The sequence below is a fragment of the Pseudopipra pipra genome, chromosome 1, assembly GCF_036250125.1.
Source record: "Pseudopipra pipra isolate bDixPip1 chromosome 1, bDixPip1.hap1, whole genome shotgun sequence".
NCBI lineage: Eukaryota > Metazoa > Chordata > Aves > Passeriformes > Pipridae > Pseudopipra > Pseudopipra pipra.
The window spans coordinates 17,734,711-17,754,567 of NC_087549.1; the positions used below are offsets into that span (position 1 = coordinate 17,734,711).

General features: G+C 42.5%; 1 protein-coding gene across 1 annotated transcript in view; it reads left to right on the forward strand.

The window, feature by feature from the left end:
* Nucleotides 1-19,033, forward strand: part of SYBU (syntabulin) — a 40,125-nt gene extending 21,092 nt beyond the window's left edge. The window contains exons 4-7 of the mRNA XM_064646511.1: nucleotides 11,984-12,086; nucleotides 14,532-14,735; nucleotides 15,693-15,842; nucleotides 16,960-19,033. Of these exons, the coding sequence (XP_064502581.1) occupies nucleotides 11,984-12,086; nucleotides 14,532-14,735; nucleotides 15,693-15,842; nucleotides 16,960-18,064 (1,562 nt within the window). The 3' untranslated portion in view covers nucleotides 18,065-19,033. The remainder of the gene's footprint in view (nucleotides 1-11,983; nucleotides 12,087-14,531; nucleotides 14,736-15,692; nucleotides 15,843-16,959) is intronic.
* Nucleotides 19,034-19,857: the final 824 nt, after the last annotated feature.

Sequence of the window (19,857 nt, forward strand, 5' to 3'; positions counted from 1 at the left end):
AGCCTCCCCAGCATACTGAAGAATGTCTGGGTCCTCATGGCAGTTTTGAATATTTCCTTCTAGTTGGGTCAACAGACACGGTGCAGCCAGTAGATCCCAATGGAGCTTCTCTGTCTGGCATAAATCTCTTGGCTTTTGTGATTCAGAAGAGGTGAAATTTGAATGTACATATCTCCTTAGACAACCTTCAGGAGCTGTGGGCTGTTGATGGGGGCTGACTCTCTGGTCCAAGTGACTGGTCCCATTGCTCAAATGACATGGAACAGCTTTAAGAGTTGAATCTGCTATTTCCCTTCTGGGGGTTACATGAACTGTTTTGGAGCTGAGGAAGATGTGAATTCACGGTCTTTAGCCGAGCTGAATAGAGCAGAGATGGTCTGTAATTTATCTGACCTCAATTCCCGATCTCTAATGTAGTGATAATTATCTCTTCCTGCGTGAGTGCACTAAGGTCCTATTGTGTTTTAAAGGAGGTAGAACAAATGAAACCAGTGAATCTGGTGCATGGTCTTTCTGGCCAAATAGTTAAGCATTTACTTCAGGATTCACTGGTTATGGTGACTAACTTTCTGTTGACTAAAAATAGGACCAAGGTTGGCTTGGACATGAGTGTCTACATTGGAGACATCCACATTTAGTCAGGTGAATCCTACCCCTATCTCCTATGTTCTCATCACATCTCTGACAATTCTACTGTTAGCCTTTATTGAAGGCAGGCACAGTCTCTGTGTCTTTTAGTTCTCCTTAGTTCTTTCTTTCTTTTTGTTTTTTTTTTTTAATGGAAAGGAAAGTCATTCTTAGATATTCAGTTGTGGGAGAAAGTTTGTGCTTGAAGATCATGCATGGATCTTCAAATAGATCTAATTAGATGCCCTTTCCTCTTCTGTTCATCCCTGATAACCTTAGGCACTCTGTTTGTTCTGTTTCTGGGGACTGCTGCCCAAGCTGCCTAGCACTGCACAGGGAGATTCTGTATCTCATTTTGCACTATGGATTCACAGGAATAAAGTATTTTTAGGGCATAAGCTAACTAAATGGCACTGAAGTGAAACAAGCACTCAGTAACTTCTGAAAGATAATACTGGAATATAACAAGAATACAAATATTTTCAGCAAAAGATGCTTAGAAAGGTAGGTTAAAATTATTAGCATAGTACTACTTTTTTAGTTTGTATTCATATATATTGTCAATTTAAACTTTGAATTTGAACAAATTTGCTTGAATTGATGTGGAAAACATGTTCAAATAGCCAAATGTTTATTTCAAACATGAATAAGCAAAATAACAGCTACAAGTAATGATTTGACTTTGAAGCGTTTTATAGTATTTAACTGCCATTAATCTGCCATTCCCTGTTAAAGTGGCACAGAAAAACAATATTTTAATTCTGTGTCACAAATTTTATAATCCACCCCCTTCTGAAAAATTATTTTGGATGGTGCTTAGTAGAGACATAGGCAATTAGTGGTTGGGCTGTGGCCTCTCTAGGCATATCTCTCTTTTTGTTCAGAAGACTCGTAAGCTGCAGCAAGTGCCCAGATGTCTCAGCAAAAACGGAGGATCCGAAAAGGAAGGCAGCATGTTGCAGAGGAGGAATTGGCAAGTAAAAGGTGAAAGCCTGAGTCCTACCTGTCCCACATAGTGACCTGCCCAGATGTGGGCTGGTGGCACAGGCCACCTGCAATTCAGGGTCTTGGACACAAATATTCTGCAGTTACATAATAACTCCTTTGTTACAAAATAAAAATAAATGAATAAATTAGAGAAGGTCCCTGTTACTTAGTTCAGTAAAGGAAAAAGAAACTTATATTTAGACCTGTGTGTCTTTTGGGGGATGGGCTTTAGCACAAAGAAGAGGAGTGCCCTAATGCAGGACTGCTGGGCAGGCTAAGGGGATGCAGGGTGTCTGCTCCCAGGGAAGCTGCTCCATTTTAATTTAGTTACTTTTTTACTGGTGGTTTGAAGCCCAGTTCCCAGCAGGCACATCGTAACTCCTTTGTCTCTCCCTCCCTGGCCCATTAATCCTCCTGATACTGCTCCAGACATACAGAAAGTGGGACAGCCACTGTTAAAGGGAGATTCTCGCCTGAGGATGCCTGCAGCCTCGAGCTTAGCCTGGCACTTGGTCCAGGAGAGAGCCACGGCTCTAACTGCAAATCAGAGTGAGTAGGGGATGTGGATGTGGGACTTCTGCAGGGAATGCCTGGGATGCTGCACAGGATGAGATCCCTGCCAGACAACACATCTTTTAGATCCAAATGCCTTTTGGTAGAGATTAAGGTCTCATGGGGCTTGTGGGGACGTGCTCCTGCATCAGGAAGAGGCGGCTGAGGGCCTGGCATGAGAAGAACCCAGGGGGTTAGAGGTCAGGCTTGAAGGAGGTATGGAAGATGGCAATAGCTGTGATCTTTAGTATTAGAAAAAAACCTTTTTGTATGGTCAAGCAGGTTTGGTTTTTCATTGGTTTTTTTCCTTTTCTGCTAATCCAGAGTAGAATATGAGCCAAAATGGAGAAACCAATCCTATTCACACTCTTAAGTATTTATTTTAAAATGTGTGTAAGGTCAAGCTAGAACATGCTTTGCAATTTCTATGTTTACTGTAGTGATTTTTCTGCTCCTTCTGGCTGTTTTCTGTGGGTTTCAGCCCACTTCACCTCCACGGAAAGAAATACTGTGCATACAAAAGAGGCCATTATGTATCTTCCCTTAGGAGAGGTTTTTTGTGCTCTGCTTTTAAATTACAATCTGTATTATTTATGCCAATGTTTAAAATAGCTTCCTGATTCTCCAGTTAAAGTATTCTGAACCTACTCCAGATACTTTTTACTATGCACAACTCCCACTCACCATCACTTTTTATTTCAAGTAATTTTTCACAAAATAACATGTATTGCAGCCAGAAGCCTGTGTTGCTGTTACACAGTTTTTGTTACAGTTTTCTTGCTGCATTCCTCCTTCCATGATATACCGTGTTGCCAGTGTTCATTTTTATCTTAGAATGCACAAATTGCATTCTCTTAATCTCTCTTCATAAACAGTGCCCTGTAATCCTGTTATCATTATTGTTGACCTTTTTTGGAATTCCTCCATGTTATTAATGCCTTTTTAATGAGAATCCTGGGATTTAAACTGTTTTCTGAGCAATGTTTACTCAAGAATTGATATATTATTTCCTTTTCTATTTTCCCTTACATTCCCTATTGCTTTTTTGTCTGATATCTTACTATGTTCAAAGAGGAGCCATGTAAATAACTGATTTGAGGGTTGCTGCCAAATCAAAACATTAAAGAAAATCTTCATTTCAGACTGAACAAAGACCATATTCAATCTCAAATATTTTGAATTTTTGGGGAGGTTTTTTTATGTTTTTATTGCCTTTTTAAAGAATAAAGAAATTTCTTAGTTTTATAATTAAAGCATCATTTCAAACAGAAAATAGTGGTTTTCCATTTTCTGTGCATGTTTGACTTCAAATAGTTTCAGTGTTCTCAGATCTTTGTTTTGTTGTGACCAAATTACTACCTAAAATATTCGTTTCCCTCAGAGTCATTACTTTAAATACTTTTTGAGCAATATGGAGAGAATTAGCCTATATATTCCTTGTGTTTGTGTATCTGTATTTATACATAGGCATGGAAAGCTAAGGGAATGTCTTTAGTCATGCAAATCTCACTTATATGATTTCACTGTGCTATAAAGAGTGTGAGTAGGTGGTGATTGGGCTCCGAAGTGGAAGGTCAATCATAAACAACTTACTAGGTCTTTGCAGATATTCATAATTTTGAACTCTTGGCTGGTTTAAGCAGTGAGTGGTATTTCTCTTGCTTTTATGTACCTAGATAATCTAAATCCTGACGAAGCCATGGTTTAGATATCTTCACTCTCTTTTGGTTCTCACTTGAAGTTAATGATTCTGAGCTTGGGAAGAACCTAGGAGAAAGGAAAAATGCATGTCCAGGCTCTGTTCCAGTAAAGAAGCCACAATTAATAATCATAAATAAAACCTAGCAGCCAGAAGAAGAACTAGATAGAGATTGTCCAACTCATCCCAAAACTTTAGATGGCACAGCTTTGTTCTCTCAGATGTGTTGTGTGCAGGGGTTGACTGGGGCTCTCCTGATGGAGGTGGGAGCTGTGGGAAATGGATATCACCCATGTAGGAGGGTTAATGAAGACATGCATTCCAAACTGAGTGGTTTTACTGAGGAGCTGGAGAAGAAGGGCATGATAAACTGAAATGACTTTATCTGAGATGACGTGCAGCCTCCTCCTTTATTTCAAAGCTAAACCTGTCTCTAAAAATCCCAGGTGGATCCTTTCTTTCCCCAGCAAAGCAGGCAGCATAAAAGAGCTTTCCTTGAACTTGTTTTGTGTGGAACCTGATTTATGTGGTGTAGTGTGAAACACCCACCCTGGTCTTTAGAAAGAGGCACCAAACTGTTCAGCACTTTTAAAGCTGACCTGTTTCTAGGCATGCCCAGAAACAAGAGTTTAGCAGAGCTGAGAAGCTTTGTTGATTGAGACTGGTGGGTTGTGTTTCTGAGTTGAGATGGCAGTGCCACTTCCACAATTCCCCTGGGAGCTGGAGACCTGGCCTCCTTTCATACATCCAGCCACTGCAAGGTGAACATCACTTCCCCAGGGAGCCTTTAATGTGACATAACTAAATAGTAAACGTACTTTCTAACAGTGTATCTTAGATATACCGTTACATAAAATGTATTTAAAAGAAAAGAAAATTCTGGCAAACTTGTTTCATATTTTATTAATATTACAAGCCTTGTCTTGCTTCCATGCTGAAGCACTTCATTACAGGTCTGTGTTCTACCCTTCTGAAATTCTGTAAATAATAGGAAGCTGTTGACTTTTGAAATCTGGGCAGGCTGTGACTGTTTGCTAGAGCTGGTGGAATACAGTTTGACCACAAACCCACAAGGATTAATAAGCTGAAAAAGCACAGACTTCTTGTCTGTCATTTGTGCTTCTTAACAGTAAGAGTGCTGTTGGGGGGGAGAAAAGCAGCAAATAACAGCAGTCATATCTTGAAATGCATTGCCTTCAGACCTAGGCAACCAATCAATATACTGGGTTAGGTTTTACTGTTCTTTTCTATAGATGACACTTAAACTTTAATAGTTTTTTATAATCAGTAAATATTTGATTAGCTTATGACAAATTTTGCTTTTCGTTCTGAGACTGCAGGGTTGTTTAGTCAGTTACCTCCCAGATATATTTATCCTTCCAGTGGTTTTTTCTTGCTTGTTGAAAACATGTCAAGCTGATTTAAAATGTTTTATGCACATTATAATGAAAGCCATATGTCTTGTATTAAGGGTGACTGTGCAAAAGTTTTCAGTTGAATTGGGTTTAGCATGTGATTACATGCATTTGCATATATGCTGTGCACGTGTGCCTGTGCAGCTCATTGCTGTGCCCCAGACAGCTTCTCTCCTCCTTATGCATGGGAACCAGGTTTAGGATGTGTGTTGAAGGGGCCTCTGAAAGCCCTTTGCTAAACTTCTGCCACCCATGTGATGGGAGGGCTGGGATCTTTTCCCAGTCTGTGATGGACTTTTCTGCCTTTCTGTGTAATGCTAAGTCATCCCTGCCAGAGATGATATTTTCCAGTTTCTAAAAATACTTCTGACCAACCGATCCATTTCCCTTCAAACAGACCAAATAGTACTGCCAGGTACATAAAAAAATCTCCCAAGGTGACACTACATACTTGCTTATAAAAAATACTTGTCCTTAGGTGGATTTAGAAATATATTTTATAAAACTGTTGAATGCAAGTTGAGTGTCATGTTATACAACTCTCACTATACTTTTTGAACCTCCAGTCTCAATGTTTGTATTGAGGTTGGTGTAGGAAAGCAGCATCCTTCCACCTCTGATAACAAAGAACCTTTTTGTTTGAACATGAAGATAAGTTCTCCAGATTGTTCCCTTCTGCTCCATGAGCATATGTTCCCCCTAACAAAGGTCACTTCAGGCTGAGAAGAGTAAATTTATGGGAGCCATTTTTAAGGTGGTGTTGGAATGGGTCAAACTGCATATAGAAGCATGAAAAAAATAATTAGGTGAGGTTGATTTCTATAGGAAGAATCTCCTTTAGATACATAAAGCATCAAAAAACTCCAGCTTGTAATGCTCTTTGTCTGTTACAACATCCGCTTGTGGCTGCTCTACAAATCCATGAATTAAAAACAATTAGGAAAAACACAAGCCCAGATCATAGTGATATGCAGAATATGCATGATGGCTCTCAGCCAATATCAGTAATTAGTTTGTAGTGACTGTGTTTTGAGAGAAGAGCTTGATTGATTGTGGTTTCACAGCATACTAAATCACATTCTGTATTCATGTTGAGATCTGCAGTGCTTATAATTTGCATTAGTGTGGTTCAGATTACTACCAAAACTATAGTACTTAGATGAGATCAGAAAAGTGCTTAATGGGATAAATTTTAATTATTTGATAACAATCCTTCCAAAGTAAGAAGCATAAGCAAGAAAGATGAGCAAAAATCAAGATAAATAATAATTTTTAAAAGCGCATTTAGATTCAAACACGGGGAGGCAGGATCTGTGTAGCAGTCTTTCCCTAAAGTCTTCTGTCTGCTCTTGGATCTCCTCACCCAGAAGGTTTGAACAATTTATAGAGAGCCAACCAAGAGCTATGCCTCACATCCCGTCTGATTGCCTCTTTTCCAGCTGTGTTGTGCCAGAGCTGAGCAGTTAGAACTTGAGGAAAAGATCTGTGTTCAGTGCCCTCCAATGTGACCTACTGGGCATCCTCAACTTCTTCCCCTGACTCTGGACCTCATTATAGTGGCATAGAGGCAGAGGCAGAGGCAGAGTGTGGGGGAGCAGCTTCTGTCACCCAAAGATTAGAGCAGTCCACATGGAGGAGAGCTGTGTCCTGTTCCTTGCTCCCAAGGTTACATCTGGTTTTACCCAGTTACTGTTTGGTGTGAAATATAATAGTTAAATCCAAGATAAGAGCCTCATATATAGAAGTAAAATAAGTACTAAGTCAAAGGCCAGGGACTGGAACCCATCTATGGTCTTGACAGTGTGAATTCAGTGCATTTCCCACTAGGAGACCTTGCCTTTGAAATGGATCATTTTTAAGGGTTTCATCTGAAGAAAAGCCTGAAATGCTAAAGCAAGACTTCATCACTTCTTTACAGCTTCTTTTTCTTACATCCGTCAATGCATGTGGCTTTCTTTCCTAGATTGTTTGTGGTGTGCAAAATCAATCTTGCAGGAACAACTCCATATTAAATAGAAAAATAAAAGCAGTGTTAATGTTGCCTGGATATATACTGCTTATGCTGTAAAATATTGGAGCTAGAGATGTAGCTGCAAGTTAAATATCTCAAGATAAATTAAACCAAATCTCTTACAAATACAAGTCTTTTCAGTAGCAGGTATTACAACTGAATTCTCTCTACTTTTTCAGCTGCTTCTAATGATTTTTCTGGGAATTTTTTTATGCAGTCAGTCCCAAATTCTGTCCCTGGGGTCTCTAAATAAAGCTCTCTAGGGAGACAGCATGCCACCTATTCCTCTAGTAGCTGCACCAAAGTGGTGAAAATGTTTGCTTATTCTGGTCTCTTTGCTGTATAACAAGGTGCTTATGAAGGCAAGAAGGTTCAGCAAATTTAAGTGCTTTACATTTTGAGGACAAGCTGTCTCTGTCAGCACTGTTTTATTTACAGCTCTGTTTCACTGACTATATGCAAAACCTGCTTCAAGACAGATATACCTATAAAGAGGTCATGTTTATGGAGTCAGAAATAGATAAGCTTTGTGGTTTATATACTTTGGCAGCTATGAAGCAATGGTGAAGTTGCAAATAGGAAAGACATACACAAAAACCAAAATTTTAATAAGCCCATATGCATTCTGAGTCTGGGGAGTCCAGTTCTGCTGATGAGCTGTCAGTGTTCCTGTCACAGATATTGCTTGATTTTTTTCCTTTTTACCTTATTTTAATCTAGTATTTTGATGGCAAATGGGCAACAAAAGGCACACAAGAAAGTCTGAGCTTTATTCTTACAGAAGGAAAAACATTAAATGCTAAAGTGCAAGCAAAATTTTAAGATTTTGTGGCCAGAAGACCATACAACAAAGTCTCCAAGCATCTGTAATGGCTAGAAATAGAAGACTGGGATGCCATACTCCAGGAGTTCATGTGGGGTTATTGTGCGATCTTGTGTAAGAAGGTTTGACATGGTATTTTTGTGCTAGCATACTGTTCTGGTAAACCTGATGTACCTAATCTGTTCTACCTGTAAAAGCTGTGAATGCAGTGTGTGGTACAGTCACTGTACTGTGTCGTTGTCCTTGCACTATGGCTGAGGCAGTGTAGAGGGTAGAGTTAAAGGTGAGGCTTTTCTACACCCAAAACGTAGGCGTGGTGGCTGCCCTGCACCAGTGGGATAAACACGCAGTAGTGCCAGCTGGAGGCGTACTGGCCCTTGCACAAGGAGCTTTCTCCATCTCCTCCATCCCGCCCCGAAATCTGTAATTGCATCACATCCAAGGGGGGAAATTTGCCCTGGAGGCATTCGTAGTAGGTTTCCCCGTGGATTCCTGTGCTGCGGCAGGACAGCATTAGCTCCCTGAGCTGTGGTCGCAGATGAGCACACGCGGCTGCAGGACCATCATCGCCCTCCCTGCCTCTGCCTGGGCTGTGCCGGCCCGCGCTGCCCGCACGCCTCGTCACAGCTCCCTTCTTCTCCCTCCGTGTCAGCTGAGCTCGGTGACTGCCGCGATTCCGTCAGGGCAGGAGGAGACGAAAAGGCAGCACAAGGCGTGATGCTGCTTGAAGCGCACTCTTAGCTCTGGACCACTGTCCATGGGGCAATAAAGTGCAGGGACAGCACTAGACACTACAAGATTTCACTCCTGCTTCTCAGATACTCATTCCCGGCAAGCAGCAATCCTGGAAAATGTGACGGTACTTTGTTGGCCATCCTTGTGTTGTCCCTCCCATTGCACAGCGCAGTACACAGCTCCACTGCCATGGCGTGGGCGTGCTGCTGCTCGGAGCCCGCTGCCAGGCGGGGTTGGCCGGAGCGAGGGGCTTCCCAGCATCGCATCCCGGGCTGGCTCGACTGCCGGCAGGCTCTGTGCGCTGCGACGCTGGTGGCTGCAGCACGGAAGAATATGTATGAAATGAATTCCAAAGGAGACACCGTCGAAGCTGGTGACTCAACCTGTAGCATCTTTTGCAGGAAAGGGTTAGTAAGACCTTAACAGGAAAGTCTCTGATCAGAGTTAAACACGTGTTCTGGCCAGTTAGGAAAAAGCAATGTGGTTTTGAGAAATGTCAGTCTCTTTCATGGCTAATGCTGAATTAGTGGGCTGTTCTGGGGCTTTTGCAATCGCATTGTCAGTAACAAATATAGTCAACAGGCATCCTTAGGGAGCTCTCAGCCTGGAGAATGGCGTTAGGAGAACGAGAGGTCATGTTCAGCTCCTGCTCACATTGCTGTTAGACAAGGAGTTTCACCTTTTTGTTAAAATATTTGTCAGACAGAAGTTACCCAGGAGAATATGTTGCAATTGACATTTTATGGATAGATGCCATGTTGTTTTGCTTAGAGATGTCTACTAAATGGGAGAAAATGTTTTTTAAAGACTCCTAATAGCATTACTGTCAAGCACTGCTACACACAAAATTGGCTTGAACATCACTTACACACTTGGAATCATTACTAGCAGTGACCCCTTTAACTTATAAAATGTTCTCAAAGATCCTATAAATAGCCACGTCTAATTTTAAACATAAGTAGTCTCTTATGCTAAGTGTTAAGCTTGTGTGTAGCTGTTATTAGAACTGGGGCTAGAAAGGTTAGTTTGTGCTTTGTAGGCACAATTCCTGGTCTCAGATGCAGCTCAGTCTTTCCGAAGGCTCTGCTGTTGGTGTGGTTGTGTTTTCAGGCTCTGGTGGCTCTTATCAGCTGCGCCAGCTTCTGCAGCTCTTGGTGCTCCAAGCCAGGCAGGTCAGGGAGAGGCAACTGTTAAGCCTTGCTACCTTGAAATGCTTTCGATAGCGAGATCTGATTATGATGTGATCTACTTACCCAGAGATGAGCCTTGACTGGGGCTCCTGCTCTCTGTGCGGCAGCCAGGACTTGCCTTGGGAAAGCTGCTGGTGTCTTGCAAGCGCAGGAATGTTTTGGGGACCTAAACTCCAGAGGTACGACATCCATGTGACATGTTTACCTGCTCAGGCCTTGTTTGGAAAAGTAGTTTGGGGTGTAGTGTGGTACTGAGATATTATTTGAAGTGTACTTTAGTCTTGTAGATGGGAATGTTTTGTTTATCAGGAAAACTCTGTTGCAGCCTCACTTTGCCTCCCCAAGGAGAGGGTCACTGACATCTGCATCTGTAGACATGATATAAATACCCTGTGAAACCAAGTGGCTTTGCTGCTCTCTCTCCTCTTGCAAATTTGTACACAGTTCTGATCTGGTTACAGCTGTGATGATTTGGGTCTGATTATCGGGGGTGTTGTACTGGACACAGAGCTGGTTAGAGGTGGTAGAGCTGGGTCCCCAGGACCCCCTTTTGAAGAGATAAGCTTTGCATCTGAGCACTTTGAAATTGGGCTGAGGAATATTCTGGGCTGGGCTGATGAAGAGGCACAGAGAAGTGGGGGCTGGTCTTGGACCTGATGAGGTAGGGAAAGTATTGGGTTAAATCCAAACATGCCTGATCCTAGGGCCAGTTGCTAAGTGTTACCAGATGGTAAGCATGGTTGCTGGCTGTCTCAGCCTCTTTAAGGCTGTGAAGCCAGGCTCTGAAGGCCTTTTCCCAGTCCCAGGTATTCTGGGGTGCAAGATGTGCCCATCACCATCAGCTCTGCGAAGAATTTAAGAGAGATTGAGCGCTTGAAGGTCTGTCTGCCACAGTGGGGATGGTGGTAGCTGCAGCTATATCTCCCCTATATGGAAAAGATAGCAAAAATGGTAAGTTTGCAGCTGCTATCTGGGGATATTTGTGCATGGGACAGCACCCAGAAATTCTTAGGTGAGAGATGCTCCCCCTGATTAGCTGCTTAAAGGATGTTGGAAAGTTATTTCCATCCCCTCGGCTGAAGTCACCATTCGCTATTGTGGCTCTACAGCAAGAGATTGGGGTATGGCTTAGGACATTTGCCATTTGAGTGACAGACTGGAAAAAATTTCTAACTTTGAGGTGTTGTTTTTTTTCTCCAGAGAGTAAGACTTTCTTAGTATATCTACCTACTACTGATCTTAGCAAAATGAGAGCAGTTTTCCTTGTATATGCCAGAGCTTGGGAAATAAAAACCGTGATGCATAGAAAAACAGTCATCAGAAAGATGACAGTAACTGAGAAGGACTTGAGAGCTACATGTGGTTTTGGATTATTTTAAAGTTATTAGAACTGCCTCACTATGCTTCTGCACTACATGAAACCTGCACGTGTGTATACATACATATATGAATACCCTGTTAGCCTATGCTCATCTATACTTATATACATGTATGTGTATGTCATCTCAGAAACCAAAATAGAAGCAGGAAGCAGTGTTTCTGTATGGTTTAAAGCATGAGAAATATCCAGTTACAATTGTGTGTTTATAATCACTGTGCTCCTCAAGGAACCACGTGAACAGCCTCATTCTTCTATTGATGGCTGCAAGAAAACAAACAGGTTGTCACAACAAGTGTTCCTATCCAAGTCCTAAAATGGCTTCTGTAGCGTGAGGGTTTTGTGTCCAAATGTTTCTTCTGTTCTTGTTGAGTGTCAGTTCTGAAGAAATACTGAAAATCTGGAACAAATCCAGTGCTTGTCCTCAGGGATGTTTGAAAATCCATGCAACTTCTGAAATTCACCCAGAACAGACAAAGGAAGGATGCTTGTGATTCACTGTTATTTTGAAAACAATCTGAGTTATAATTTCCATCATGTTTTTACTCTTCCCTTTTCCTTTCCAGGCAGTGAAGCTGATTTTAGCTCTTCAAGCAGCACGGGCAGTATTTCAGCACCTGAAGTCCATATGTCTGCTGCTGGAAGCAAAAGATCTTCTTTTTCTCGCAAGTAAGCAAAGCAATTTTTACTGAATATTGCCAGTATGAAGATGGACTACTGTGTAAGGTCTTGCATTTTAAAACAATCAGGGTAGGACTAGGCTCTTGGGTAACACACTGATGAGAACTGTGAAATAAGAAAGGAGAATTCTGTATTTGGTGCACAAAAATTGTCCATATGCCAGATCAGCCGACTGCTGGGGGTTTTTTGTGTATTCATAACAAGTATAGGAGATACAACTAGGTAAGGAAGAAAAGGCATTGGCTGCAGTGGAGGAGAGAGCAACTGGGTTTATGTTAGTTAACAGCAGTACTTGTAGCCAGTTAATCTAAACCTTTTGGTCTTATCACTTTGTTTTATCTCTGTCATAAATTATCAGCTTGGCATACACCCTTGAGATCATGATCTCACTTTTTTTAGGAAGAAGTAGACAATATTGCCTTTGATGTTTTTTTGTTGGGTTGTTGGGGTTTTTTTCTGAAATACCCTTGCCCAACCTTTAGATAACCACAACTATATGCAATTTTTTTTTTAAAATCATGTTTCTAAATGAACCTTTCATGAAAGATTTCTGTAAGATTTCTCCCTGTCGTGTGTGAATGGCAAATTCAGACAGCTTGCGAATACAGGGGCATTGGGATGGAGCAGCACACATTGTGTTCTGCCCCCGCAATCCCTGCTGGTTATATTTTGCGGAGTAGGAGGAAAGAGTTCAAATTGACAGGACTGGTTTCCTGCCCTTTGTGAAAGAGCTGGCAGGCAGCCTGGGACCGGCAGCGGGATACCCGTATGCTTGAGTCCCACAGACGTCTTCATGGTTGCAGTGTGCCCCAGCATACAGATTGTCAGAATGATGCTTAATGAGCGGTTTCCTATCTGTATCATGAGACTGGTAGAAAAATAAACATTACTTACGCTCTCTCTAGATTACATCTAACAAGTAAAGTTACTGGCTGTGGGAAAAAAATGGTACTAAGTATAATCTGAAGCCCTAAAATCACCTTACTCTCAGTAAGATTAATCACCTTACTTTTACTAAGATTATGTATCATTTCATGTACTACTTTGCATTTTAATATAACTTAAAATTAGAGCATACTGACCTACTTCATTGGACAGAAGTCCTCTCTAATAAGGCTCCTTCAGATACATTGCTGTGTTAAGCAGCCTGTGCAAGTTCTCCTGCACACCAGAGCTGATGATACACTGTGTTAAGTAGAAAGAGATATCTCCGTTGCAATATGTTCTTTTTTAACTGTTTGACTTAACTCACTATGAAACATTTCAGTGTTGTCACAAACCACAGTCCTGCATTTCATAGTAAAATAATTATAAAATCACCCAAACCACAGCAGTGTGATGAAGGTTCACAGCAGCCACTTAACCATCTGTTCCTTATAAACTGTTCCATTTGCAGAGAAGGAAGGAAACCAAGTGAAACAATTTAAAGAAGAGATGTTGCTTCATAGTTCTGTGGTATTTAAATTTTTATGTTCAAGTCTTCTCTTTCGCTGGATGGATTTAACTTTTTCTGGTTTGTGGGTTTTTTTGTTTTTGTTTTTGTTTTAGGGGTTTTGTTGTGGTTTTTTTTTTTAACCTGCCCTTTAATTACCATTTAGAAGAACAACTTCCACGGAGAATGAAGGAAGCAGTGTAGTAGTGCAGGATGACAAATCAAGGAGGCAGGAGAGTAATGCATCCCAGGAAGCTGTCCTCAGAGTGCTCCAGCCCTTGGGCAGCTGTCAGGCAGGGAGGGTACCAACTCATTTCAAGCAAACACAGTTGATAGATTATTTAATAAAGAGTGGGAAAAGGAAGGTAGATATGTATGAGAAAAACTGGGTGAAAGAAAGAAAAGGCTGTGTTTCTTACTGTCTATTTTAATATTATTTCAGCCTGCTCTCTGTGGAGTTCAAACTATATCTAAGCGAATGAATAGCTGACCATGACAGATGAAGCACCCACTATGCCAAAGGCAGAAAAGAACAGTGGCCCAAACAAAATCTGTTTTCACTGCACGCTGTGATCCCTCAGGCTGCTTGCCGAGGAGCATGAAAGCAGCCTTACAGCAATCCTCCACATGCAGGCACCACTCCACAGGCCTGGCCAGGGAAAGCTGAAGTGTGGTTCTTTTGGCATTAGTCCAGACCACAGGCCTCTCATTACTTAAAGGAGATTCAGAGAACATGGACGATCTGACAGAGTCACTGGGAACTGTGCTGTCCACAGAGAAATGTGAAAATGGCTGAGGTCTCCCTAGATCACGTAATTCAGACTGAGACCACCCCAGTCAGTGAAAGAACATGCACTGTCTGATAACATCAGGACTTTATTTCCTTCCGGCCACTCACTTATTTCTCTGGTTTAGCGTTTAGAGAACTTTGTGTGTAAAATGAGACATATAATGGGTTCTGTGATGAGGATAATGCTTTCACCATTTCGGTTCTCTTCCAGTCGTGGCCCTTATGGTCGGAATAACGGATCCTTATCCTACAAGTCTGGAGCCAGCCCACCTGCTTCCCATGGAAAGGACCCTTCGTCAACACTGTGCAAAACCCATCTGAATCCTGCTAATATCCATCAGAGTTACAGGGCTTCTTCAGCCAGCAGCAGCAACTCAGGCTCATACAAAGGAAGCGACAGCAGCCCAGTGATGAGGTAAGTCTGTATTTCAGCCTCCCGGTGTTCATCGCGCTGACTTACCCTCTCTACACTGTAGTGTGGGATCAGCTGTGGGAGCTGTTGTGCAGATGACCTTGTTCCTCAGCATAGGTGTGATTCCTCTTATTGCTGGCTTGAGAGTCAACAGGGTGCTCCATACCATGTAAAAGCTTTATTGTTTCACCACTGTAAAATTCAAGTTTACTGTAAATTAAAGCCCTTTGCCGTTGGTTTTCACTCCAAGGCAGGCTACTTCATGCGTTTTCATGTCATCAGTTCTCATGAGAATTTACTGGTTCTTTTGCTGTAGGGTTCTTTCACTTTGAAGAGAGTTGGGTGGGGTAGTACAGGAAATATGATACACTCGGGTGAAAATTCAGCCTGCCTCCCTAAGGAGTGCAGTTTCCTGTACAGGAAAGAGCACAGATACCTGCCAGAGCACGTGACACGTATTGCAGAGAAGAAATTGCCACCATGCTGCTGCTGTTTCCCTCAGTCTCTCTATCAGACAACTTAACAGCCAAGCACGTCAGACACACACCTAAAGCTAGATGGGATGAATGTAGGTTTCAGCGTGCTCAGCTTCTTAACTCCTGTACAGAGCTGAACTCCTTGCGCTGCCTCTCCTGGCTGTGTCTGCAGCTGGGTGCCCTTGCCAGGGGCCGAGCTGCCTGCTCTTGGACACACCATCCATTTCGGGTGAAGGGATGGCTAGCTATTTTAAAGTCTTATTTGATGTAATGACACTGAAGCCAAGTACATATATAGTACATTTTGCACTATAGCCTCAGATCTGCTGTTCATTCAAGTAATTTGATTTGCCAGAGGAGTCACTTGTATGGACACTGAGAAGCCCTAAATGAGTCCAGCTTTGTGTTTATCAGTCAATGGGATGTTTTTCTTTCTGCGAAGACTTAAGATGTTATGTGATGGTTTGTTTGGGGTTTTTTTCAGGCGATCAGGGAGATACAATTCTTGTGGTGACAATCACAGCATTAAACCACAAAATCCAGAGCAGTATTTGACTCCTCTGCAGCAGAAAGAAGTGGCAGTACGGCATTTGAAAACCAAGCTGAAAGAATCTGAGAGCAAACTTAAAGAAAGGTAAACTTCACTTCAGAAATCAGTGTCGGAAAGATTTATTTGGGAACATTTGGGGGTGGGAGTCCTGAATGTTTTTACTCATTTCTTAATCACATAAAGTTTCCATTAAGAAATTTGAAATATGATCATTATGATTAGGTTGTTTTCAGGTGTTTCAAGTTTCATACCAAGCAGTTTAGTTATAAATATAGCTGTCTCTTCTCCCTTTTTGGAACTTTCAGAATTGAATATTTTCAAACTTTTTACAAGTCTGATTTAGCACTGAGGCCTTTTATACATAGAACAGTTTCTACCTGCCAGCATATATTGCCTTAGTGTCCTGTTCTGCCTCTCTCAGTGAAATATGACTGAATGTTCCCCTCACACTCAAATCACTGTGCCCACTTGTATTTTTGTCGCTTATATACTGAATTTTTAACAATAACCTTTTGTATGGATGTTGACAAAGAAGTGACAATGTGCATTACACAGTTGTCTCTTTCACAAAAACTGCACTCTGAGAACTGGCTCTCCAGCACAGACAATCCAAGGGGTACAAAGGGCAGTTTGAATGGAGGCCCAAGACACAGTCCCCAGGATCCCATATGGTCCACCTCAGCATCTGCAAGGGCTGCAACTCAGATGGGGCCCCCACATCCCACTTGCTTGCAGCAGGCTCTGGCTCCATGCTGGGAAAAGCAAGCCAGATGCCTGCAGCCGTGACCCACCTGGCTGTCTGAGGCCAGCATTGGCTCTGGCTGTACCTGAAAAGCTGCTGGCAGGCATGGTGGATGAGTCCCAGCAGCTGTTTCCCATTTCCTCTAGGGCGAGGCAGTAGGTGAGATGTTAAGCACTGCACTGGTCACACCTGACCTAGAGGTGACCACCTGTGCCTCAAAATGTCTGAGGTGTGGCACAGCCCACAAGGCTGTTGGTTGTGTGGCGAGGCCAGTGACACTGATTAGCAATCAACCAGCATGTCCTGGCTCTCTCAGAGGTGGCTGCAAATAGCACTTGGAGGAATTTCCTTCCTTTTTGGAGCATCTCTGCAGCATAGCCATGCCTGTGTGATGAAGCCTCATGATGACTTCAACTGATCAGTCAGCAGAAGTGTTACAACATTTTTATTTTGCTACAGGGAAACAGAAATAGAGGAGCTTAAAGCTCAACTGGGACGGATGAGGGAAGACTGGATTGAGGAAGAGTGCAATCGTGTGGAGGCAGAGCTCGCCTTAAAGGAAGCAAGAAGTGAAATTAAACAACTCAAGCAGGTTATTGAAACCATGAAAAACAGCTTGGCTGAGAAAGACAAAAAAATTCAGAAATACTTCATAGACATAAACATTCAAAACAAGAAACTGGAATCTTTGCTGCAGAGCATGGAGATTGCTCAAAACCACTCTGTGAGGGATGAGCAGTGCCTGGAATACACGTGCGACTCAGAGGGGAAGCCATTAGCTTCATTGTGTGCCACTGTGCCAGACAGCCTCATCACAGAGGAAGAAACTCTGGAGGAAGTGGCAGACACTGAGCTGCTTCTTAGTGAAGACAGAGCTCATGGGATTGACTCATCTGGAGGGAGTTTGACCACCACAACCTCCGAGTTGAGTGATCCTGCTCCCTTCAGTGCTTCTGTAACTAAAGAAATGCTTGAAATCGTTCTGGACGGAAAACTAACTTACTGCCAGGAGGCAGAGAAAAGCAACAACATGATGGTGGAGCAGGCCATCCAGACTGACGTGGTGCCATATAGCCTAGATGTGGAGCAGCTCATTCAAAACATCTTCAGAGCTCAAGATACCTGCCCTCTAAGCCCACCTTCTTCACTGAAGGAATTGGGTGAATTTTCTCTTGAAAGCTTCAGTGATTCTGGTATCATAGTGGACTTAACTCCAAGTGATCCCAATTCTGCCATCCTTTTGTCTCCCATGGAGTCTCCATGCAGAAAGGTGGAGCACGGAGTTAATGAAAATCGTTTCATGAAAGAACTTGATTTTACAGAACCTCATGATGATGAAGGCTTTGAGTATGTCAATACAGGAATAAAGAGGAGATACTGGAGCAGCAGTCTCCTTGGAGATCTTCTGGCTGTAGCAGCCCCTGTTGTACCAACTATCGTGTGGGCTTTGAGTACTCAGAGAGGAGGAACAGATCCTATTTACAATATTGGAGCACTGCTTCGTGGTTGCTGCCTGGTGGCCCTGCACTCTTTACGCCGAACACCCTTCAATATCAAAACCTAAAGTCTACTCTGTCCCTGGGCACTAACTGGCTATGGCAGAGAGAAGGAGGGACGAAATAGATTATAAAAAGTTACTGTATATTCTGGCAGAGTCCATCATTTTGCTTTTGACTATTTGATTTGCACTATAAATCACTTCAAAAACATGTTCCTTGTTTCAAAATAAAAAAGATGAAGATGTTTTTAACAGATGTTTTTAACAGTACTGCTGCTTACAGAAATACTCCTCCTGCTCCCAGGCACGGATTCCTCCCCTGTGCTGGTGTCTTTCTTGTGCCAGTGCATCTGCACAGGGAAATCAGGAGCTATAGCTAGTGCTCCTTATGTCCCATTGCTGAGTTAGCATTAAGCTCAGTCACTTTCTCTGGATGGTTCACTCAGTGAATGTACGAGCACTTTGCACTGGTTCAAGGATGGCGTGAGATGTGCACGGGGACAAATGGCCAGAGAAGGGTGGGGTATTTCTCTAGACAGCACTAACCTGAAACATCTGTGAAACTACAGTATTAAGTAAGTGACATGGAGACTCACTCCCCGTAGGGTATCACACCTGTGCTCCTGAAAGCATGCTAGCGCTTTCCATTTGTTGTCCCAAGTGTCAATTCCACTTAGAGGTAAAACCCGTATTCCCCAGGCAGCTTCCAGCACATCGTTTGTGCCTGTCTTGTGTAGTGCTCTTCTCAATTGTGCAATTGCTTGAGCATTTCACTGGTCTTGTGCGTATACAGGGACTGTAACCAAAAATGTTGGGAGTCTTCACACTTGTTACAATGATAAGTATAGGCGTGGATACACTTTGACTCTTAATGTTGTTTTAAAGTCTTAATGTATTGGAACCGGATAGTCTTTTGAGCCCTTTGAAATACTATGTATAAATGTATTGTGTTTTAACTTATTGTTTATTTAATTGCTTAATTGTAAATTATCTTTATAATCACAAAATTAAGTAAAGCATGATAGAAATGTCAAACGTGTGAGAGTTTTACTGTAGCAAAGATATAAGAAAATAGCCCATCCCAGCTGAGCTGTCAGGTAAGGCCTGAGCTGGAGGAAGTACTCTATCAGGTCCTGTAACAGTGAAACAGTTAGACTGAGGAAACCTGAGTACAGCTCCAAGTGTAAGCACTCAGCCAGGCTCATTAAAGGCTCCAGTCGGTAAATGCACACACCACACCCTCTGCCACCCGAGGCTGCATTCACAGATGTGACCTATCTTTAACCCAATGTGATCAGCCAGAAACCTGGAACTTCTCATTGCGGCAATCCCAGGACAATATCAGTCTTTTTGGCATTTAACAAAGGTCCAGGAGGCCTCATTTAACCCAGCTGACAGTCATGCAGTCTCAGTGTGCACACTGTGACCATCAAACTATTCTCCATGTCCAAAACCTGAGATCTGTGGATAGAACAGAGGAGGGGAACACTACCCAACAGATGAAACAGTGCAGTTTCTCTCACTCCAGCCTAGCTTTCAACACCACCTCTGGTTATTTAAACCTCACTGGCCTCCTGTTTTCCCCTTCAGCAAAACAAGGGTAGTATTTCCCTGTGCAACCCAGAGCTGAAGGGGTCCAGTGAAGTCTGACACTGCTGTACATTGCTCTACAGCTTTTGGGAAGGGAGTTATGAGTAATTCACAAAGGAGGAATATAATTAATTGGCCAGTGTACAGGGAACATTTGCAGCACTCAAGAGGGTGATATGCACTGACACTTACACAGGCAACTTGGGCACCTTTCATGTCCCTGTGATGCCTGGGTTGTGAATTATTATGTGTTTGCAACAGAGATTCCA